We start from the raw sequence: 23,828 nt of genomic DNA, 5'->3' as shown, positions 1-23,828 counted from the left end.
GGATGAGCATTGAATACTGAGCTGTGAGATGAACACCCATGCAGTTCTATTGTTTGTTTATTCAGTGCAATTGCAAACTGCTGACAGCTCTAGAAACTGGCATTGCCCAGATGTTTACACCTCTGTCATATGGGTTGCTGGTGGATTTATTTATTTATTTCCTTCCCCTGTCCCCCCACCCTCCCAGGGCGAAGACAAGAAGATGTTATGGAAGTGGTTGTCGGTTTCTGCTGCTCCTAAAATTATCGGTGTGGTTTGACACATTGTCTCTGCATGAGACTAGAGATCTGTGTCATTACACACTGAACACAATGTCTTTTGGGATGCATGCTTTTCTCTTTGCACAGCAGGTCTCACTAGCTACTTAGCTACTGTACAGATTATCATTTTACACCAGTAGACCACCAGTGAAAGTTTCACTGTTAGAGTGAAGCCCTTCTGACTTCACATTTCCCCAGCTCGCATGTTGAGGCTAGGTAACCAAAAATATATTTTAAGGAAATACCATTATTTTCCGACTTTATTAAGTTTTAGTAAATTGAAGCAAATGATTAAGCATTCTGACTAGAGCGTCTATGCTGTAGTCAGAGTCTTAAGAAATAGAAGGATATGAAAATATTTTAAAACCTGATTTTCAAGAGATCCACATTCCTTTTAAAACTTCTTGTTTGTAGGATATTGACTATTTAAAGGTCTATAATACTTTTCAATTGAGATTTATTTGGATCATGTGCAATGATACCTCTTTGTGCCTACCGCTCTGTCTGCTACCTTTGGAAACCTCTCCCCTTCGATAGGCAGCAAAGTTCCTCTTTGGTGCTATGCTCAAGACAGTTTGGATTTTTATGGCATTGGGTTCTGGGCCTGCCAGATAATGAGTGTGTCTGACCCCCGATAATATCAATGAAATCTGAGGCACTCCTCACCTTTCAGATGCTGCTCAGAATCTTACAAATTCAGGCCTCAGGTGTGTAAGTGTGTGAACAGACTTTATTCTTGGTCACACCCATCAGAAGGTAGCAAACACCCTAAAATCCTCTGTAACCACTTGTGAATCCCCAGATACACCGATACTGTGCCTTTAGGATAATAGCTCCTATTGTTGTCGATACTTGACAGCAATACCATGCAGTGGTATCTAGATTTTGCATTTTCCCCTTATACCTGGAACAGGAAATAACTCTGCTGTGGTAAGCTATAGCGCTGTGTGGTAACTGATGATAAATGCTGACTGTATAGTTTGCGTTTCCCATGTGCGGGACTTCTTGTTTTAGAGAAGATTAGGCAGAAGGTCAATCATGTAATACCCTGCCTGGCTCTTAACAACATATTGAGCCCTGCATCATTGCCTCTGTTTTACCCATGGGTCACATACTATTCAGAATGTGCCAGGCTTTTGACTAACATATTGGTGAGGCTGACTGATTTGCGCCTTCTTTGGCACATATCACATATCACTGTTGCCATGATTTCAAAATGACAGTTTGTATTTCCTTCGGTAAGCTGAAAACCTCTCAGGCATGATTGCCGTACTTTAAAAGTGATTAAGATCACACCAGGCTAATTAATTCCAATCGCATGAATGAGAATTTTAAAATTAAAATATCAATTAAGAAAATGCATTAGCTTCGGTGGATCCTGGTGTGTCATTCCTGTGTATTATTTATTAGCTATTGGTAGGGTACTATATAACTCATGATTTCACAGAGAGCATGGGAATCATGAAAATGCCCCCAAACCATGATCTTTTAAAGTCTTTAATATAAAAAATTTACCTTAGCTGGTCAATTTCAAAGTCACAGTGAATTTTACAATTAAATATAGTCAGTTTCAAGGACAGAATGAATCTTCCTTGTATAATTCATTGTGTCCTTGAAATTGGCTACATTTACTTGTAAAATTCATTCCTTGCAAAGTCCATGAAATTGTAATACTTTTGCCATCTACACAGTCGTGTATTCCCCCTCCCCCCCAATGTGATTTACACAGGGATGTAGTTACTGGCATAAAAACAGGAGTAACTGGAAGAAATTCTATGGCCTGTGTTTTGCAGGAGGCCAAACTGGATGACCTAATGGCCTTAAAATCTATGTATCTATGAATATGAACGGTTAGACTAACGGTATCAGAATCTGTCTCAACTGTGTACATCATTCGCATTACTTCTGGGCATTGTTCTTTCCTGAGTCAGAAAAAGTCAGGCTGCTTGCTCACAATAAAGACGACAAGTGTGATATTGCCATTTACTAGGATGCGTCATGGGCATGCATATAGATATGGAGCCTGTTTCCATATTGGCCTGTTGCTTGCAGAGATGATGATGTGAGGCTAGTTCCAGCACTGCCCTGACTTTTATTTCCCTTTCTGCTTCCAAAAAAAAAAAAAAGCTGGCTTTTTATTTCTCTCGCTAGAGGGGTTCTCTCTCTCTCTCTCTTTTTTTTTTTTTGGTTAGTTGTTTGTGGGTTTTTTAATCATGAGCATCATGGTGTTGGATTCCTCTCTGCTATAACTCCATTAGTTCTGATCTCAGCAACCCTGGTAGCTGGTCAATCTGGAGCATTGATGTCTCTGGAGCTGATTATTGTACTGGTATAAGAGATCAGAATCTGCCCCATTGGGCTTACACCAAAAATGAGTTTGCACCAATGGACAAAAAAATATTTAAATAAAACTGAAAACTGGTGCACCTGAATCTGCATTACTTCACCGGGGCTATTGACCTGTGTAAGGATTGCAAAATCGGGCCTTTAGCAGCACTGTGAGTGAGGGATGTGGTTAGCATTTCCAGCCCTTGGCTAGGAGTCAGGATCTCTCGGTTCTCATCCCAGCTCTGACACTGACCCTTCTTGCAGCCTTCGAAATGTCACCTGTACAGTGGAGATAAAAATGTTTGTTTTTCTGCCTCTCCAAGGAGGAAGTGAATGTTTGCAAAACATTATGCTAAATATTAGCAGTGTATGTGCATCCTACCCATGCTGCCAGGGAGAGAGGGAGAAAACGCTTCATGGGAAACGGATGAACTCTCACTCATGGTGATATTTCCTCATGGAAGTTTCCTTAGCTGTTTCCACTGCCTTGATGCTGGTTATTGTAAGGGGATTTCTCTCTCCCTCTCCCTCCTGCCCCCAGGGCAGTAGGGGTTTCAGCTTGGTGGATTAAACAGCTTGTTAAACTGCATTGAGCAGCTGCTGTGAACCCACTGGGCTCTGTGCCTTGAGTTCATTTACATTGTTCCCGATTATACTCTGGTGTCACTAGCTGCCTGGAAGATTGTTGGGCGCAGCATTATGAGAGTTTTTGTTTCCTTTACACTCCTTTTCCTTCATTTACTCTCTTTGCTGCTAGCTTCATCCACTTCAGGGTGACCTCCTGCCAAGCTGATTCTGTTCCTTTTCCTGACTGCTCCTGCTATGCTTTTCATTAACTCTAAGCTTCTGTTGCTCTTTGATCAGTCACATGATATTAATGTCAGGCTCTTTTGGCCTCTTCATGTGTGTTGTTGCTATTTGTTTACAGGGCCCTGCGGGACCGGCAGGAGACAAAGGGCCATCGGTACAGTATGTCTTGCTAACTACACCCGGCTTTTACAGAGGGGGATGTCACAGTGTTGCCAAATGTGGCATTATCTATTGATGATTTTGTTAAGGCATGTTTATATTCCCCGGGTGCCTGATCATGATGGAAGGATACACTCGAATTATTTAGGCCGTGATCCAGCCAAGCGCTTGAGCTCATGTTTAATTCTAATACTACCCTGAAGTCGATGGGACTACTCACATGCTTAAAGTGAAGCGCATGATTAAGTATTTTGCTGGACTTTTGGCCAAAAATAAAAATACATTGTCTCACTCCTGTTGTATCTAACCCCTCACAAGATAGCCATGATTCACCAGTCTACCACTTGGTCATGATAAAATCCTAGCGTAATCTGACTTGTGCTGACACTGGTGTAAATGTAGCATGTTGAGTTAATCCTGATACATACAGTGATATGGGGAGATCAGAACTTGCCCCTTGTGCTTATCATTTAGGGCAGGGGACAGGGAGGCAGGATGTCTGGGTTCTAGTCTCCTCTTTGCAGCATGACCTTGAGCGAGTCAGTCACTCCCTATGCTTAGCCTTTCATACCCGTGAAAGGGCTATCAAAGGGTTGCAAGGCTTAATTTATGTGTAGCTGCAAAGTTCCTTGAGTTCCTTCAATGGAAGGCACGATGTTAGCCCAGAATGCAATTTTAATTTTTCTGGCAAGTCAGTTCAGATGTTGGAGTGTTGCTAGTTAAATGGGTTCTAGTAGCTGCTGGGCTGGGAGTTCTGGCAACTGCTAAATAGCTGGATGTGGGACAAACATGATGGCAAAATTTCTGATCCGGTTTATTTGTTCTCGTTTTACCAGGGACCTCGAGGTTTACCGGGCATTCCAGGCCCTCAGGGATCAACTGGGCAGGATGTAAGTAACCAAAGTGAGAGTTTAGGTGTTTGTTGTAGTTAAAAAGGCTGCTACAGTCAATATGTCACCTAAAAATAAAACTGCTTATGCCCGTTCAGGGGGTGGTTCTTTAGGGTGATCCAAGGAGGTATAATTAATAATGATGGAGCAAAATTAATCAAAGAGAAAATTAGGTGAAACACCGGGGAGAATGACCTAAAAGACATATTAGACTGTGGAACATTGTCTCAAGGCACGTGGGGGAAAACCCATCACTCAGCCATTTAGAACGACACCGAAGAAGCCATACTGTCAGAGAAAAATCCTGCACTGGCAGGGGAAGCGTCAAGATGGCCAGTCACTTTCCTGGGTTTATGATTTCGCTGATTCTGAAAACAGGCGTCTTGGGCCAGGGTCCCTGATGGCTTTTTTCTTCCCAGCCTTTCTTCCAACTCCTGCCTTCCCAGAGTGCGCGTCACAGAAGTAATGCGCTCAGTGCTGAGGAGCAGAGGAAGGTCCTCACCTTTCTTCTGGGGGAATCTGATCCCTGCCCCTGGGTTGTAGACATTTGCTGTGTCACAAGCACTGCTCTGGGGAAGGAGGAGGGTGCTCTTTGCTGATCAGCAAGTGCCGAGCGCTAGGAACCTGTCCTTGGTGGAGGTCGGATGGGCTGCCGGAGATGTGTAAAGGGGGCAACACGGCATCATCACCTGCTGACATAATATTGGGACATGAAGAGGCAGCACCCTCATGTAACTCTCCTCTCCACACTGTTATGACACCGTAGGACGTGAAATGAATCCCAGGTGCTCTAGGCCCATAAAAATATACGCCACGGCTTCAGAAATCGAGGGACTGATGTAACAGTCATTGGTGACATTCATTCCCGGTGTAGCTCCATTGAGGTAACCTGTTTGGCCCAAAGAGATGTACTGTCAGTCTGAATGGGTCTCTCCTCTCTTCCTCCAGGGGGTTTGGAAAGGAACCTCTTGTTTTCTTTCCGCACGCTCCCGCCGTGGGTCACTTGGGTTTCTGTAGGTGTGTCCTCGCTTTCCTCACCACACCATAGAGAAGAGGGGGTGAATTATCTCCTTCTTTCTCATAAAGAAGATTCTCTTTGTGCCAGTATTGTCTTGCTGAGTGCCATTAGCTCCCCATGAGTACGGACCATCCCTGCAGTCATTTTTCTGCTCCCTTTGGGAGAGAGGGTGCTGGGAACTGGTCTTGGCTAAAAGTGGACAGCAAAGTTAGCTGAAAGGTAAAGTGCCTTAGTCTTCCAGGGGTGTCTGCACTCTGTTAACCACAGGATTTGTGTCTGTCTCAAGGAAGCAAAGTAAGAAGCAATGTGTCCTTGTGCCAGCGTTTCCCGAGTTCCCCAAAAGAGTCCTTATAAGACAAGTTTCTCCTTCACACGCGTCTCAGTGAGTGAAGTTGCAGTTCCCAGGCTATTCCCCACTGAAATTCATTACCACAGTTTCATCTTCGTAAGCCAGAGCAAGACAAGAGGCCCACAGAAGGGCCCTTCTTTGAACGCCAGCGTTCGTGTAGACACGGGCAAAGAGCAATTGAAATTTCTTCTGATTTCTTCCACCCCAGCTGAGGCCAGATGTCTCTCATGGGGAGATCACCGATGGAGTCTGTCACTCCAGGACACACACAGCAGTGGAGACCAGGATTGTGCAATGTAAAAGGCAGGACCTTTCCACAGGACTCAATGGTGCCTCATAGGCTCAGCCCTGGCAGAACTGTAGACAGCAGGAAACGTGCTGCCAGACACCCAGAGGGAGCGTGCCCCCTGGGCCCCTTTCTAGGAGGGTACCCTGTGCCTTACCCTCTGCAGCTCTGCTGACCGATGGCGAGGGATCAGGCTTCTCCACGCTCTGCCTCTCCGTAGAGAACTGGGCCATTTTTGTTTACGTGCCTTGCATTCCACACTCAGGTTTGAAAATGTCGAACTCAGAGCTTGTGCAGGGGCTTGCTGTGAAACCAGCCACGTTGCCCAATTTCACACAGCCAGTCGCCTGAAATGAACCAGCCAACGTTTTTGTGGACCAATTTGCCACACAGATGTAGGCCTGACCCAATGGGGAATTAGGGTAGTGGCAGGCACCTCAAGGGTGGTGTTCTCAAATGCTGCCAGATTCTGGCCCTTCTAGAGGCACTTCCTATATACCCCATTCCTTGTTATATTACTTCTTCCTTCCCCTTCCAGGCTCAGGTCTCAGTGCTTGACACGTTAGTGGTCAATTGCCCATCTCTCTCTTTCTCTATCATGCACACGTTTCTAAAAACTGGTATCAACCTAATCCCACGAGCGACTCAGTGGTGCTACAAATGACTCCAAGGGCCCAATCTTGCAATGTCTCTTGGTTTTTAATGCTTCATCCATCTTTCCTTGAAACTGCTGGAACTTGACCAAGTATTACCTGTGGCTTAAGTGACCATGAAAACACGATGAAGCAGATTTGCCTGTGGAGTAACTCCAGTGGAATTAAGAGTGAAACCAAGGATGGGTTGGATGGTTGGATGGGTAATGAGAGTGAGTGATTCAGAAACTGAGAGAGATCGAGAGAGGTAGATTCTAATGCTATCAAAATTTAAATACATGAATAGTTCTTGTAGAAATGTTTAAGTGTCCCAACGCTGGCACGGTTGTGTGACAGTACATACAAATAAGCAGTGTCCTGTGATAGTCTGCATGTGTGTGTGAGAGGATTTGGAATAGAAGAAAGGTCTTATTGTGAGATAATCTCAGATTTTTCTTTTCCTTGTCCATAGGGTTTACCTGGAAATCCAGGGGAAAGAGGACCTCCTGGAAAGCCAGTATGTCATTTCACTTTTAGATTAAATCCCAAACAATTCTGCTGTTCTCCCTTTTTTATCAGCACCTCCATCTACCCCATCCTTCACAGTGACAGTTAAATGTCACGTCTTGCCAGGAGACCAGCTACGAGTACTAAGAGTGAAGAGTGATTAGCCTAGATGCATCTGTGGTAGGTTTGGCTCAATATAAAAATAATTGAATACGCTGTATGTAAATGAAAGCCAAAGCCTGTAACAACATTTTCTTAGTATCTGCATATAAAACCCAAGGCCAGAATCTGTATTTTCTACATATGCACTGCCCAGTCCATCCCTGGACTCTAATAAATTTATAATGCAATTGGCAAGAGACATATTTGGCCCAATGACCACCAGAAAATCAGTACCAAATCACAGGCATTTTCATGCAAATTTACCTTCAGCATCTCATTGTATAAACCTACTTTTAAAAATTGTATTAAAAAACGGATTTCTCCTTCCCCAGGGTGCCTCCTCTCTGCTTTCTCCCGAGGACATAAATCTCTTAGTCAAGGTACGGGCTGCAATTGCCTTTGCAATGATGTTGTTCTTTTCTTTTAAGTTGATGCAATGCCATGGAGATATGTCTGAAGAGTGAGTGCCAGATGTGCATCTGAACATTCTAAACAGCCAGATGTGCAAGCAATTTGCAGTGCATACTGTAGAAGATCCCCTGCAGGGGGCGGCGCCGGTGGCTCTCCCTCTGCAGCAATCTCAGAAGGAGGCCACACCTCCTGGCGCCTACGCCCTTCACGGAGTCCGAATTAAGGGGCCGCCTCCAGCCCGCAGTAGGGCGAGCCTTGGTTCAGACAAGGCGAGCAGCAGTCTGTGGCCTGGCCCTTAGGCAGAGCAGTGCAGGCAGTAAAGGACAGGTTCTGGCGCTCAGCCGGCATTCACCCCAGGTCGGGGTGAAGGAAGGGGGGAGGGGGACGCAGGCCCACCCGTCTCCAGTGCATCCCAGCCCAGGGCCCTGTAAGTGACGGGGTCTCCCGTCACTAGGTCAGCAGGGCTCTGGCCAAAACGCGCTGACTCACAGCCAGTGTCCACTCAGCCACACCGTAGTCAGCTTCCCTGGGCTGCTTCCTCCCACCCTCTCCCTAGAGTACCCGGGGCTAGTCGTCTCCCTCTGGGTCGCTGGGGTAGAAGGCGTGCAGGAGTCCAACGAGCCCCTACCCATCAATCAGCGGCAGGTCCGGAAATTGTGCGGGGTCCTCTGCGGAGGGCAGTTCCTCTAAGTCCTCAGGCCCCCAGGCAGCAGGGAGCTCCGGTGCATTCTCAGGGTCCCTGGCAGTAGGGAGCTCGGGCAGGCCTTCCTCCAGGTTGTACAGTTCAGGCATATCCTCCGGATCCACAGGGCCCCACGCTGTGGGTAAATCCGGCAGCTTCTCCTCTGGGTGGACATTGGGCACAGCCCCAGGCTCGAGCACCAAGGCAGAGGTGTTCTTCTCCCTCGGCCGCTGGCCCCTGACTAAGCGAGCCTGGGTTTTAGAGGCCTAGCCCTGCCTACCTGCTTCTGGTCAGATGTTGTCTTTCTGGGTTCCAACTCCCAGGGAGGGTTTGGTTCTCCCTCTTCATCAATCTCAGAGGGAGCCACACCTCCCGGCTACAATATGGTCACACTGTCACCTGGTGCCATCAGCTACATCTTAGAGACCAAAGGGGCTATGGCCAGGGTGAGAGATGCTCCAGCAATCTCCTCCAGATCAATGGTCTAGAAGGGGCCCATACAAGCTGGTGTAAGTTAGAGCAGCCCTGAGGTTGCTGCGCTAACTTTTACTGGGGCTTGAACTGGCACCGTGAAGTGTCAGGATCAAATATTTTCAAGCATAATTGCCTAGAGTTAAGCTTTAAATGCCATTGAAAGCCTCTAAATAAAGTGGCCTGATTTTCAAAAATGCTTTGACCTTATGTCTCCTGCTGAGGTCAGTTTGAGCTGTCAGTGCTCAGTGCCTTTTAAAAATCAGGCCATGCTTGCATTTGGTATCTAAATGGGGATGTAGGTGCCTACCATTAAGTGCCCACATTTGAAAACGGTGGTTTGTAGGTTTGTTTTTGCTGTCCATGAAGATAATTTCATGGGAAATGGTTCAGTATTTGACACTGAGCAGCTGCAAAACCTTTACTGATGGTCATGGGCACAGAGGAGAGATTTTTTTAAAGCAGTCTAGGCACATGGCAAGAAATCTTTACCTATTGATTAAGGCACTGAAAAATGACTTGTTAACTGGCCTCCTTCTTAGACCTGAAAGCAGCTGCCCTCTCTGGTGCTACCTTGAGATGAAACCTTGTATTTACAAAGCATCTCTTCTCAAAAGCTCCCAAATGCAGAGTGCCCTGTATGATGTTGTTCTGTACTACAGAGCACCTAAAGACCCCAGATGAGCGCAGAATCCCATTGTTCTAGTAGGTTCTAAGTTCTAAGTAGGTAAGACATCCAAGGAGCAGCAGGGAAAAGAGAGACAAAGTGCATTGCCCAAGGTCATACAACAGATCACTGGCAGAGCTGGGATAGAACCTAGCCCGCCTGCACTATCCAATGGACTGCACTGCTTCTCTGTCTAAAGGCTTCACTTCACCCAGCACTGAAATGAGGCTGAGTCTCAGGGGGTGATGCTAGGAATTCTGTATTCTTGCCCGGTGCATTTTGAAATAAAGAATAATGTAGTGAGCTGACACTTCAAAGGAGAGTTGAAGAAGACAGCGTAATCCCCCGTGGTGGAATTTGCCCAGGGCACTGTGGCACATATCTACTCCTGCAACAAATGCCAGGAGATTTGTCATCACCACAAATAGACAGTGCCTCACTTCTCCCTGTAATTTCCAAGTGCCTTCCACCACTCTGCTGACCACAGGTTTAGTCCAAACTAGGAGAGCAAGTGCCCCCATCCTGCTTTCTCCAGGGACAGTGAGTTTGTGGTCTGAGCACCCCTCAAAACTAAGGAGCATCACAAACCTCACCACCTTCCGTTCCAAGTGCAGGGCACGTTTCTTTAACCTGCCTTCTCTAACGTAAAGACACAGCAACAGGTGTGTATGTAAAAACACCAAATACTCCAGCAAAATGAGACACTCCACCGCCCGTTTCTCCCTGTGGGGGGAGGATGAGAGAGAGCAAATACCACGTGACAGCTGTGTAGTCACACTGCTCAATGCACTACTGGAAGGCCCTCGGATACTGCGGTGATCAGCGTGGTATAAGAACCTAGAGAGAATAAAATACGAGCTCCCCCCAACTCCCTGCAGTTCCTGGATTTTCCCTGGAGAGCTGCCCGCCAAGCGCTGACTCAGCCTAGCTTTTGAGACTGGATAAGACACTGTTTTGAATCTGTAAGTTAACAAGAATTTTTTGGTTTTTGTATTCCTGCTTCACGTTTCTCCTCTCTGCCCAGGCTGGGGTCCTGGCTTTGATACCGAGCTGTGACTAAGATTGAGATTCTGTCACGGGTATTTTTAGTAAAAGTCAGGGACAGGTCACGGGCAATAAACACAAATTCACAGACGCCTGTGAGCTGTCCCTGACTTTTACTAAAAATACCCTGCGGGGAGGGGATGAACAGAGCGGCTGGGGCTTGCAGCTGCTCCAGACCCACTGCTGCTCTCCTGGCAGGGGTTGATCCAGGTCCAGTGGCCCCAGGGGCCACTGCTCTGGCAGCCCCAGGCTGGGCTGTGGGCCAGCTGGTCCAGAAGCCGGCCACCGGCCGCTGTTCCGGGGCCTGCTGCTTTGAGATCGGCCACTGCTCAGACAGCAGCTGTCGGCCACTGTTCCGATGGCCCCAGGGGCTGCTGCCCTGGCCACGGGCCAGTTGTCCCAGGGTCCGCTGCTCTGGCAGCCCCGGGGCTGACTCCTGGCCGCTGTTCTGGCTCCGGTCCTGCCCCAGCAGAAGTCACGGAGGTCCAGAAAGCGACGGAATCCATGACAGAATCGTATCCTGAGCTGTGACTCATCTGGCCCCCTTGAAGACTGCCCAAAATATCCACTTGGGTGCCACGGCGGTTCTGTGACCTCCCACTGATCTAAATGGAGCACAAAGAGCTACTGCGTACACCCGGAGTGCCCCCATGCTGAGTTCACGCCGAGCAGCTGTGGGACCTGCAGGGAGCCTCAGTCTCATCACTTGTCCTCGTCTCAGTGTTGCCTCTTCTCTTGTAGGACGTGTGCAATGACTGCCCACCTGGCCTGCCGGGACTCTCTGGAATACCAGGCTTGAAGGGTGATAGAGGGGCACAAGGACCTCCGGGTAGGGATGGCCTGAATGGGAAAATGGTAAGAGAACTGGAGTAAGGTTCATGCCTCAAGATCACTTTTATAACCGTTTTTAACCTTATTTTCATATGACTGTGTTGATTTCCATAGTAATAGCAATGCCCTGGGTGCTTCATAGGCAGGTCTCAAGCCCAGGAATTGGGCTGAAGCCAAGCTCCTGTTATGGGCACTTTATCCTGCTCTGGTAGCATAAAGGGGCTGTGCAGGGGCCTCAAGGGAGAACCGGGACAGATGGAAGGGCCAGGAGGAGTGACTGGAGCACGCACTCTGTCCTCCAACAATTCAGGGATCTACTTTATCTTGGGACCTGCTGTAGCTCTGAGAACAGCCTAGAATCCAGGAGCCATCTCCCTTGCCTTGCACCTCCTATACGTACAATGGAGGGTCCCGCTAAAACCAGAGAGGACTTGTCAGCCATGCCCCCTGCAGACAAGGCAGAGAGGCTACACGAATGGAGAGAAGAGGATGGGAAACAGCAGAATCAGGGTGGCTGAGCAGAGGACTGGAGTACAGTTCTAGTAGCTCAGTGACAGTTATATGGATTTCCTGTTTGTCAGGAGATGGCCTGAGGGAAGGAGTGAGGGAGTGAATTTTAAGGGGGTCCATGAATATGTGTTACTCGCTGAGAATAAGGGTTGCAGAACTGGATTCTTAATATGTAGGGATCTAAATGGGAGAGGAACAGTTGTGGGTCTCCACTCTCAATCCACACGCGCCATGTCCAATACCGCATAAGTACCCGCATCTCTAGCCATCCCTTTGCTCTAATTATCAGGTCTTTCTGTCATCCTCCCTCCAAGACCTAGGTGGCTCCCTCTCCTTCTGCTTCAGTTTGTGTGTTATACATTGTGTGTGTGTGGCATAGAAGTCAATGGAGTTACTGGTGCAACCGATAGTCTGGCCCCATGCGTCCATTGTGCTTTCGCATGCATATCTCTTGTCATCCCGTATCTTCCATTTACACAGTGCCTCTCACCCCAAAGCACTTAAAAAAACAGAGGCAGGAATCACTTCTCCCAGCTACTCATAGGTTGCTATCTTGGAGTGGATCACAGCAGTTGTGTAAGACAGGACATGAGGGATACCATATCCAACTCAAACTGTAAGGGGATTTGGGGAGGCAAAATGTGATTTCCTCCAATTCAGCTGGGAAACCACTTATTTTTGTACATAGCCTCGTGGGCTGTTTAATTGCCACAAACAGCCACGACTGTGGTTGTATATTTTATCCAAAACAAAGCACCCTGGCACCATGCTGGGGCATTGATTCCAGACAGAGGACAGAGTCCTATTTGCTGAATCCCTTTATCACTCTCTGTATCCCACAGACTGACCAGGGCTGGCACCAGTGTGCATTTGTAATACACTAGCTAAGTGAGTACGATTATGTCTCCCTCTCGTGGCTGGCCTGTCTTTTGGATAAGAGACAACCTTAAGACAGACACTTGGCCTTTTGGTGCTGATGGGTCCCTCTGATGCCATATATTGTAATCAGGAGCTTATCATGCAGGCACAGAGCATCCTGGATAGCTGGACTGAGTCCTAACTCTGTTAAACTGTCAAATTGAAAGCTTGTCCTTGTGTCTGTTGGTTCCAGACGTGATGGGTTGATGATCACTTACTGTGTCTTTCTGATTTTGTAATCTATTAGTGTGGCTGAGTGCTCTTTCCTCTTTTTTGTAGGGCGACCCTGGACCCAGGGGTCTCCCAGGCCCTCCAGGGGTGGATGGTCCAAAGGTTAGTAATTCTCCTCCATTAACATCACCTGAATCGACTCTCTGTTCCTATTTAGAGCAAAGGTTGAAGCAGAATGCAAAAGGGCAGAACTTATGTGGAACTTGAGTGGCAGACAGGCCCTGGGCTACCTCTGAGTTTCATCCCTGGAGAGCAGAATTACATAGCTTCCCCAAGAACAGCGCAGCACTGTAACATAGTATCTAGCATGCCGTCTCTCTGTCTATAGAGACCCATTAGGTTTTGATCCTCCATGCCGAGTTTGGTCTCAATGGGAATGTTGAGGCAAGGATTTGAAGGATGGGCACTTTACTGTCAGTTTGGATCCGCTCACCTGTGGAAGGAGGAAGAGCTTCAGCACTTGAAATCCTGCACCTTCCTTTCTACTTGAAAAATTCTTTGCCTGAAGGGTTTGGATATAACCAGTGATTTAGTATGCCGGAGGCTACACTGAGAATGCACTGAACTGCCAGTCTCCTTTAAATGGCCACAATCACTTTATCTATGGCACCCAATATTACTTTGAAACACGCTGGACCAAGGGCTGATCATATTAGCTATTTACCACATCTCAACCTCATATTCAAGGGTCATTGACAAACACTGAGCTACGGTGCCTGAACGGTTCTAGTAATTTATCATTTAGAGCTCTTGTCTTGCCTAACCTGTGTGATCAGTTTGCTCAGAAAGTCAGCGCTTAGTTACCGTTGGAACATTTACAAATGCCTCATATGAAACAAACCAAAACAAATCCCTGGCAATCGAGATTAGGAGTTTCCCCATGGACTTACCTGTGTCCCAGCACTTGGTTCCAGTCTCAAGCAGTGTCTGCTGTTTTATTTCCTTTTTATTTGCAGTTATGACAACGAACAACAAGCTAGACTGATTCAGAAAACTGATTTTACTTCTTGCAGTGAAAAGTACAGGAAAAGCACTAGAGGAATAAAAACAAAAGTGCAGCAGGTTAAAATGGGAGAAAGCTCTGAGCTAAAACTCAGAAAACAGTTAGTAACCCCAATAGATGTATGTGCTTTAGGTAACTGCTGCGAACACCCAGCAGCAGTCTGAGAAATAACCATCTTCTGCTGTTCAGTCACGCAGTAAGAGGGCAGACTGAGACAGGAGGACTCAGCGTTTGCCTGAAATAATGGCATAGGATTTGAATTGTCCATATGAACATGAATAACCTTAAATCTAATAGGTGGTCAATAGCCCAATTTGTATTCAGTTCATATATGCGTGTACCCAGAGTTCTCAGGTGATCAAATAAAGTAACAGACAGAGAGTAACTATTCGATTGGCATGGTCTGTTGTGGCTCCTTCCAAAATGCCCTGTAGGGCTTCCCCAGGATTTAAGGCGCAGAGTGCGGTGCTCTTCTGACAGCCCAGCACAGGGACACTCTGGGGTAGAAAAACCAAGAACTCGCCAGAGTTAAGGGGAACTGCGGGGCCTTTCTCAGTCACTCTCTTCCTGCTCTTCTCAATGACATACATCCAGATGTGTTTTAAGTGCTAAATAGCAGACCGTTTCCCCCCACCTGCCTAACTTATTATTTATTGAACAATGCTGTGTGTTGACCAGACTGTGGATTCCACACCCTGCAGTTGAGCAGTAATCTGGGACATTGGTCAAGTCATATTTTGAGCTCCCCAACCTCAGTAGTTTCCATATAATGTTTCTTTAAAGTTTTTGGTGGGATGGGCAAATAAATGTGGGGTAGGTGGGCAGTGAGACCCCAGGTCAGCAAAGCACTCAAGCAAGTAAGTCCCTTTGAAGTCAAAGAGACTTTAGAACCTGCTTAAAGTTAAGCATATGCTAAAGTGGTTTGCTGAAGTGGAGCGTACACCTGGGAATGTCATGAACCTGAGTGGCTTTCAATGGCTTTGTTTGTTTTCAGGGCACTAAAGGAGACCGTGGGACGTCTGGGGATGCCGGACAAAAAGGTGGACAGGTAAAAGAGTGTGCTTCCCGAGCAGAGTAACTGGAGTATGAATAGAGGGTATAACCGTGACTCCGACCCTCGCCTCACTGGGGAGAGAGGTGAAAATCCTCAGCACCCCTAACCTCCAGAGAGGCTGGGATCAGAAGACTTGAGCTGGGACCTTCCTCCTCAGGATGCCCTCCACTTAAAACCCTTCCTTCCTTCTGCCATCCTCGCTTTCTGTCTAGCATCTGTCGGCTACCATCACCCACCACCATCACCCCCACCTCTGATATCTCTGGGAGGCATCCAGTTGGCCGCCTCACCCTGGTTGCTTTTTAAGGGCTGAGCAGCTGGACCCCTTCCCTGTCTAGTGCACAGGTACGACGTGGGGGCTGCGTTGCCTTTTCAGTTTTGGGATCTGAAAGGCTCCACCATGTGCTGCTGCTGCTATGCTGCTGTTCTCTCGCATCTGGCACCTGAACCCCTCCCTCCCACCCCCATTGAAACCCCATTGCAACCAGGCCAGGTTTTTGGTCTAGTAATGAAGCCCCAAAACCAGGTACATTTCAAGTTACAAACGTTTTGCCCACCTTTCTGCCTTTTGGTTTTCCTCTCCTGGCTGCTATAAGCTTAGGACAGATGATTCCTCAGGAAAAATTCACAACGTAAGCGTGCTTCTTTCTCAATTTACTGTGAATGCTGCAATAATTGCTCAGTGAACATTTGCCTTGCATACGAAATACACAATTCACACCAAGCCTGCTATTATGTTTCTTGAGGAGTAGTTCAGGGTCCAAAGCTTATGTATATTAAAGACTTAGATACAGCATAAAAGTGCCCGCTTTGAAAGACTATGCTTCAGTTTGTAATCCCAGAATAGTTTATTTCCTGAGGACCGATCCTTCTGTGTGGCTATCACTCGTTTCACTGTTATATCACTGCTTCCTTATTTATTGACCTAAAATCTGGGGGACGTGACTGAAGAGTGAAGAATGGATCCGGCACTAATCTAATAGTTGTCTTGTGATTCTGCAGGGTCACCCTGGAATGCCTGGCTTCTCGGGACCTCCTGGAAACCCAGGCCCCCCTGTAAGTTTTCCTCCTCTTCCCCCACCCCCTTATTATAAAGCAAATCATCACGATGCCTGTATGTCTCACTAACAACAGTAGCTGCCGACTGCGTATGTCACAGAGGCTGCTTCCACTCACGACTGCGCCATTTCCTTTAAGTTTTCCATTGGGGTCGTAATAGACCCTGGAGCATCATAGGGTCCCCCACACATGATGACTGCTATTTAACATCCCATGCAGTCATTTTACATCCGTTGCTTTACCTCACATACATAAATATATGCTAAGCTTCAGTTGCTTCCTTTATACAAAAGGCAATGGGTGTGAACGTTTTTTTAACTGAGACCACGTGGTAGAAAATATTGGTGCTTCCTATATATAGTAGATGAGGCCAAAAGGGAAGATATTTGGCTCCTTGAGTCCTTCAATTATACAAAACGATATTAGACAAGGGTTTCTGAAGCTTTCTGATGTCATAGACTACTTCTTATGATAGAAATGTCCCTCAACCCTCACCCCTTGCACTTCCCAATTCCCCATTCTCCACACTAACAATGATGCTTCTTTAATTCTATCCTAATATGATTTTTCCCATGTAGAGAGACATGGTTAAAATAGGTTTGTTTTAGTGGATTGTGTACCTCCACTTATGTTCCTAAAGAGCTCTATCTTTTTCCTGATTGTAGGACCCTGACAAACCCCTCCTGAAGCCAGCACTGTTTAAGCTGGCCAGGTCCCTTTTCAGTTTGACTCTAACCCTCCAAACTGTTTGCAACCCCCCCTCTAATCTTGGTGTCAGCAGCGATCTGACAATGGCTGAACTGATAGGGCATCAAAGAAAGGATATGGAACAGGTATTTGGTTTTGTGAGTTTAGGTAGTAGAAAAGGCCTGTGAAAACCTTAAAAGAGCCTTCGGTTGATCTTCAACTCTCAGAGAGCAACACTCCTAGAAAATCGGCTTTGGCATTGTGACATCAACACCACCAGGAAGGATTAGGTGGGTCAGCGGCATTTCACCGAGCACAGTTTGAGCAGCACTGTATTTGAGGGCTTGGAAAGAGAATACATGCTTTCCGGCACAGAACCACAACATCGATTGGGTTGGGATGGCAGCTGCAGTGGGTGACTTCATCCATTTGCTTGCCCATTGGCCAGATTGATTGCACAACTCCTAAACCACGCATCTGTAACCAAAGGCTACCTAGTCTCCTTGCATATCTCAAATTATAGCCTCCCTGGGCAGCTTGCCTTGTTGCCAAATACTTTTATAGCTAATAAAGTTTTACTTAATAGTGAACCTACATTTTCCCTGCTGCAGTCTATGCCCATGATGGATTGTTCTGTCCACGCTGACTAATGATTCCAGGATTTGCCTTCTGCAGTGTGTGCTGAGATATTTCTCCCAGAAGTTCTGTTCTTCTCAGAGTTAGTCTGGGCACAATAGTTGTTTTCTAATTACTGTATATTTTCTGGGATGGCAAACAATCTAAAATATCTGACTATTTATGGCCTAGGAGGGTAATTATATAGAGAGGTTGGCGGCTGCTTTTCTGTGATGAATTAATCTGAATGAATGCTAATAAGAATGAATGAATGAAAACGGTAGTGTTGCCATCTGTGGTGCTGACTGTGTTGACAAGGATACACTATATATGAGCAATTCATATTCTTTCTGCTTTGTTTTATTTAGGGACCAGATGGCAAATCAGGACCTGCAGGACCCCCAGGAATCCCTGGAGATATAGTAAGCAATGGGCTAGGAGTAATACCATTAGCTTCTTTAAAGTAAGGCTGAACCGGCGCAAACGTGATGTTTTCCCAAAGCCCTTCAAGTGGTATTTAAAAGGCTATTCATGTTAAATAGGCCCTGCTGAGAATTCTTTGTTTCCTTTACGTCTATGCAATCCAACCTTCCTAGAATTAGAATTCCTGATATAGCTGTGATGTGATGGGAAAACCTTTCAGTGAGCAGGTGGCTTCCTCACTCTTCTCCAAACTCAGTCCACATAAGTTATAGCATCATAAAACCTTCTTCCTTCCTAGAGTTTGACTTTACTCACAAAAGGAACTCAAAATTAAACAGCATGAATCCAGCCCAAGCTTTCTACTCCGGCTTGTCTTCTTCTTAGGTTCCTCTCAGACCTGCTCAGCCCATATCCCAGGTCTGTCTCTCAAGAGAGTCCCTACCATCTCTTTCATATCCATACAGGCAGTGACCCACATGCAACAATGAATCAGCAAAACACACTTAATATTTCCCAGCAGGATCATCACCTGCTGACACAGTGCTGGATAATAAGGGTGAAGTGTTAGAGATTCCACAAAGCCTGCTGGGGATTTTACTATTGCTATTGACTTTACATGGAAAGTGCTTAGATTGTTACGGTGATGGGTGGCGATAAAAAACCCTGAGAGAGCGAGAAAGAGAGAGAGAGAATCTGATCTGGTTCTGATTGATCTTAACTTTTGATTCTGGTTGACCTTCACTGCAAAGTGAAACAGAAGATTCCTTGTTATGAATCAGTGTCTATCTTGTTTTCGAGAGAAGGCATCCTGGAGAAACACAGGTTGTTGGGTCAGAATAGTGCAGCTGTGTGTGATTATAATGCATTTCTGGAACTGGATTATTCAAGGTTTGCTAATGATCCTGTCTCCTCTTGGCCATTTCTCCAACCCTAGCCTTCATCGGTAGTGACTAAGAATTGCCCGTCTGATGACGGGATGAATTATTGGAGATGAATTAGCAGTCTTAGCAGAGAGGCCAAGACTGAGCTTTTCTTTCAGCCCTTGCAGGTGGCCAATGTGGAAGCAGTGTGTGACTGTCTGTGTGCTATACAATCCCATGGATAAATAGAGGGACAGGGACATTCACAGGATCAGTTAACTAAACAACTTTCATAACCACCAATTTGATATATACACAATATAAAACAGACATTGACTGGCTTGTATGTTAATCTCAATAGCACAATGATGAGCAGAGACTTACTATGTTGTTATCTACATCTTCACCATTTTCCACTTTGCAATGTACACCTTTGAGACCAAATCCAGCCTTCTTTTAAGTGGCTACAACGCCCACTGAAGTCAGTGAGGGTTGCATTTGTTTACCCGTGAAGCTGAATTTGGCCTCTGATGTCAATAACTGTGAATACAGCAAAGCAAACTTTGGTCCATAAGGAAGTGGAGGTGTGGATTCATTAGAGATGTGTAGTTCATTCCCCTCTCCTCCCAAATCCAGGTTTGCTAAGTGTTCTTCCTCCTGAAGAAGAATCTGAAAAGCTTGTCTGAACATTGCCACATTTATGGTCTCTTTACAGGGTAAAGGTGGCCCACCAGGTCCTGCGGGTCCACCAGGATTGCCGGGCCTTCAGGTAAGTGACAGTTACATACTACTTCTCATTCAATATGTTACACTTCCTGTAAGCATGTGGACAAAGCAAGTGATATTTCTGAGCTGTGTGGGAGTGGTTGTGAGATTCATATTGTCAAATTAACTCCAGATTCCCTGGGCTCCATACAGTGTGAGTTCTGTGTTCAGTCACCTTCCAGCCAAGTGATAGTTTCCAAAATAGATAGGCCTGTTGCTCTTGCCTGACTCTTATTTCTCTGGCAGAGAGCTTCCCATAGCGGGCACAAATGTGAGATAATGCCTCCAACCATGTGGGCACGGATAATTGTGCCAGCAATTCATACTACTACAGGGATTGGGATTATGTTATGTTCTAGTAACCAGAATGAAACAATCCCCCTTGTGTTGGCACAAGAACAAATGCAATATCTGAAACCCTGTTTATCTGGCAAATGTGGTGTCTTGTCTATCTCTAATGTCTATGGGCCAGATCCTCTTCTGGTGTAAATCAGTGTAGCTCATGGAATAGTTAGTGGAATGATGCTTATTTACAGTGTCTGAGGATCTGGCCTCATGTTCCTATCTTTAAGCAGTGTTAGGGATGCTGATAAGGCGAAGCATCATGCGTCTGATTCCCCTTTATTCCCATACAGGAATGTGGAGAGTCTGTGTTGTGGGCAGGGTGTGGGAGCGGAGACCGTGATGGCTGGTCACAGCTGTTGTTTGTGAATAGCTGAGGTATCGAAGTGAGAATGGTGTGTCTTCTCTTACGATGACCACGCAGAGCAGTCATCCTGAGATTCATACTAACAAAGATTGTACCCATCTTCTGTACAGACCTCTTGACACCCTAATGGATGTTTTACTTACAGGGCATTGATGGCAAGGATGGCAAGCCTGGATCTCCTGGGGAACCAGTAAGGATTCACTTTGTTAACATCATAATTTCAAGCTGCTACAGTCAGGCTTTCAGAGCCCACATCTGGCTATTGCTTTTGGAGGACCTGGAAGTCTGTTTACGTGCATCTGGTTAACACAAGGGGGACTGCCTGCCTTGAGCCATCTAATAATGTGCAAATCCTATCATCTTGAAAGAAGACTTGGCCACTTTACTCTTAGGTTATGTCTACACTGGGAGCTGGGGGGTGAGTCCCAGCCAGGCTGCCACACGAAAAATAGCTAACATTACAAGAAGTAGCTGCAGTGGCCCGAGCTGCAGGAGAGGCTTGCGGCCCTGAGTATGCACCGAGGGTCTCGGACGGGTACGTACTCAGGGGACTAGCCCCTTGTGCTGCTGAAAGTACACTCTATTTTTAGTGTGCTATTTCAATCGGAGCTAATACGGGTAATATGCTGGGAATCACACCCACAGCTCAAAGTGTCAACACACCTGTAGATGTGCTACCGTAAATTCTAGAGAGACCCAGCTCTGCCTTGTAATATTAAATCTAGAGAGTCAGTTTTTGCCAGCAGACGGTGAATTGTGTGGAAGGGAAAGGAGTAGGAGAATTGCATCCTCAAATGCACTTGTTGGGTCACTGAGTGACAATTCTCCACCTTTCTTGGATAGGAAGTTTTGTGTTTGACTTCCCCTCTTGTTACTGTACTCACTGGGAGGAAAAGAACCTGATCTGGAATGGCCCAGACAAAAGGCTATAGTAATAAATGGGCAGGAAATAGTGTTCCCCTATAGCGTGTGCATATCACTCTGGGACTGCACTTTCAGAATCTGTTGCCCCCATCCTCTTCCTGTGATTTGCCAAAATATGGCAAACTCTTTCCTTATCCTGACAGCGGACAAATACTCAGTCAGTATGAAAGTATTGTATAGACTGAGCCATATTCTCAAAGTCAGATGCACACAGTTGTGCACAGACAATTGCATGTGCCCAGTTTCTCTGTGAAAATGCCCATTTTATATGCTCGGGTGAAGTAAGCATGCAGTTGCATGCACCTAATTTTGAAAATCTGATCCAGATGGGTACACATGGTAACATTTTAAATGTCCAAAGCCCTTGTTTCTGGAAGCCAGGGTGGATTTACAGCTGGGGGTAGGATGTCTGTGTTCCGAATGTCCTGTGTGTGCATGTAGATGCAAGTTTTGAAGGAGCATTGCATTCACATTGGAAGACTCGTCCTTATAACTATCATTACAACCAAAGGGAAAGAGCAGTATGAGACGTGCTGGTAATGACACAATACCATAATATGAATGCGCTTCTTTCCTTTAGGGCAAAGCAGGAGAACCTGGGCTCCCAGGCCAAGAGGGGGCCAGAGGGTTACCGGTAGGTACTGTGTCAGACGGTTTAATCCAGAAAGTGTCTTAGCCTTTGAACTCTGGTGGAGATGGATGGTCTTTGACTGCGTATGTGCGTACAGCACCTAGCACAAAGCAGCTGGCCTGTCTGAGGCCTCTAGGCATTTCCAAAGGATAACAAAGAATCAGAGAAATCAAGCAGGGCGTTTCTGGAACTTTTGCCCCCAACGTTCCCCAGAGCAGATTGTGCAGGCCCTTTGCCTGGAGGTCAGGGTGCAAATAGTCTTTCGCCCTGTGTGTGCCAGGGCTGCTCGCTGCTGCACACATCTCCAAAGCAGATAGGGGGCAGGAGGGCCCAGGACCCCACTCCTTCCCCTACGTGCTATGAGACAAGCACAGCAAGAAGAGCAGCTGCACCCCCAGAGGCTCCCCTGCACACAGTACTGCTGTAGTATTACCTGGAATACCCTGGAGTATTACCTGGAGCAGGGCAGTTCCATGCTGACCGGGGCCTGTTAATCTAAGGCAAAACCGGAGAGCTTTCAAGGGCAGCCACCCTGCCTGCACCATTCAGCCAACGCCTTCCCACAGGGCCACACATCTGGCTGTTGTTCATGTCATTCTCTTCTACAGGGCTTCAAGGGGCACAGAGGAGATGCCGGTCCCCCAGGCCCCAGGGTAAGTAACACACACACACACTGTGCAATGTTCTGTTGGAGGAGAAGGGGTCAATTGGTCAGACAGCCTTAAAGGGGCTTCCCAAAACTGAAAGAGAAAATTATTACAGGTTTTTTAATGTCCTTTTATTCATGAGCTGCCGTGACCTTGTGGGGCTGGCCATTCTGCCCCAGCTGGCTGCTACGTGACCCAGCAGGGGAGAGTCCATGGCCCTACTGGTATCCTGCTTTCCTGGAAACTGATGTCATCTGCCTTTGCACTGATTCCCAGACGTTACGCTCCCAGCTAACCTGAGTGTTGGTGTATTGAGCGGTCACGGATGGGTTAGTGCAGCACATCTGATGCTCACTTCACCATGCCCCTTCGCACGTCAGTTTCACAGCACATCTCCTTCTGCACTGGCATAAAAGTATCAGTATATCGTTCACAACTGCAGACCACAGGGCACGGGAACTTGCCGTGCATGCTGTACCGGTAGCAAATCGAACACCACCACTAGAAATGCAGGATGAATTCAAAGATGAGGAGAATGGGGATGTAAAACAGCTTTTTGGCTCACTCGCCTCCCAATCAGAAAGTCCTAAATTCAAATCCCACACCAAGATTTGGCCTTGTTCTCAGCTCAGATGTTGCAGGGCAGCACCAAGGGATCCCTACTATACAAAGTGTCCTCCTGCAGATGTGATGCAAAATTGAGCTTGCTTCTGCCTCATTCTGGATCTTCCAGAAAATTTGATGGTCCAGTGACACATTGTACGAGGATTGGCTGAGAACCTCAGTGATCTGGAGGCTCATCACTTCCTCCATAAAGCAGTTTCTATGTGAAGAGTGCATCACTAGCCTTCATGGTCACTGCACTCACAGTGGCTAAGGTATTATTGGAAAGTGAGACACTACCTTGCATATGAATGTTGCTCCTGATGCTTTTTTTTTTTACGCACCTCATCAAGTTTTAACCACGTTGCCCCCATTGGCATTAAAGCAAGATGCATGACATCCTAAATCCATGCACATCCCTTTAACCATGTGTCACCCTACAGCGGCTGGAAGCATCAGTCTCGCACTGAGGCTATGTCTACACTGACGGCGGCAAAGTCGCCGCCGTCAGATCGACTTATCTGGATCGACTGAGCAGTCAGTGAAGACCCGCTCAGTCGATCCAGAAGTCGACGTACTAAAACCACCTCCTCAAGTGGCGTAGCGCTGCGTCGACGGGAACGCGGTTCCCGTCAGCACAGTGCAGTGAAGACGGTGTGCAGAAGAGAAGCACAGAAGTTGA

General features: G+C 46.7%; 1 protein-coding gene across 1 annotated transcript in view; it reads left to right on the top strand.

Annotated features, from left to right (window-relative positions):
• The window catches only part of COL22A1 (collagen type XXII alpha 1 chain), a 266,483-nt gene that overhangs the window by 225,559 nt on the left and 17,096 nt on the right, over window positions 1-23,828 (top strand). The window contains exons 42-54 of the mRNA XM_067531757.1: window positions 3,517-3,552; window positions 4,394-4,447; window positions 7,205-7,249; window positions 7,734-7,781; window positions 11,418-11,531; window positions 13,215-13,268; window positions 15,164-15,217; window positions 16,226-16,279; window positions 17,953-18,006; window positions 19,583-19,636; window positions 20,487-20,531; window positions 21,846-21,899; window positions 22,505-22,549. Of these exons, the coding sequence (XP_067387858.1) occupies window positions 3,517-3,552; window positions 4,394-4,447; window positions 7,205-7,249; window positions 7,734-7,781; window positions 11,418-11,531; window positions 13,215-13,268; window positions 15,164-15,217; window positions 16,226-16,279; window positions 17,953-18,006; window positions 19,583-19,636; window positions 20,487-20,531; window positions 21,846-21,899; window positions 22,505-22,549 (711 nt within the window). The remainder of the gene's footprint in view (window positions 1-3,516; window positions 3,553-4,393; window positions 4,448-7,204; window positions 7,250-7,733; window positions 7,782-11,417; window positions 11,532-13,214; window positions 13,269-15,163; window positions 15,218-16,225; window positions 16,280-17,952; window positions 18,007-19,582; window positions 19,637-20,486; window positions 20,532-21,845; window positions 21,900-22,504; window positions 22,550-23,828) is intronic.

This window comes from Emydura macquarii, unplaced genomic scaffold (genome assembly GCF_026122565.2).
Source record: "Emydura macquarii macquarii isolate MOO-44397 ecotype Brisbane River unplaced genomic scaffold, CSIRO-AGI_Emac_v2 contig_369, whole genome shotgun sequence".
In the NCBI taxonomy this organism is placed as follows: domain Eukaryota; kingdom Metazoa; phylum Chordata; order Testudines; family Chelidae; genus Emydura; species Emydura macquarii.
This window is presented reverse-complemented; position numbering and strand designations above follow the sequence as displayed.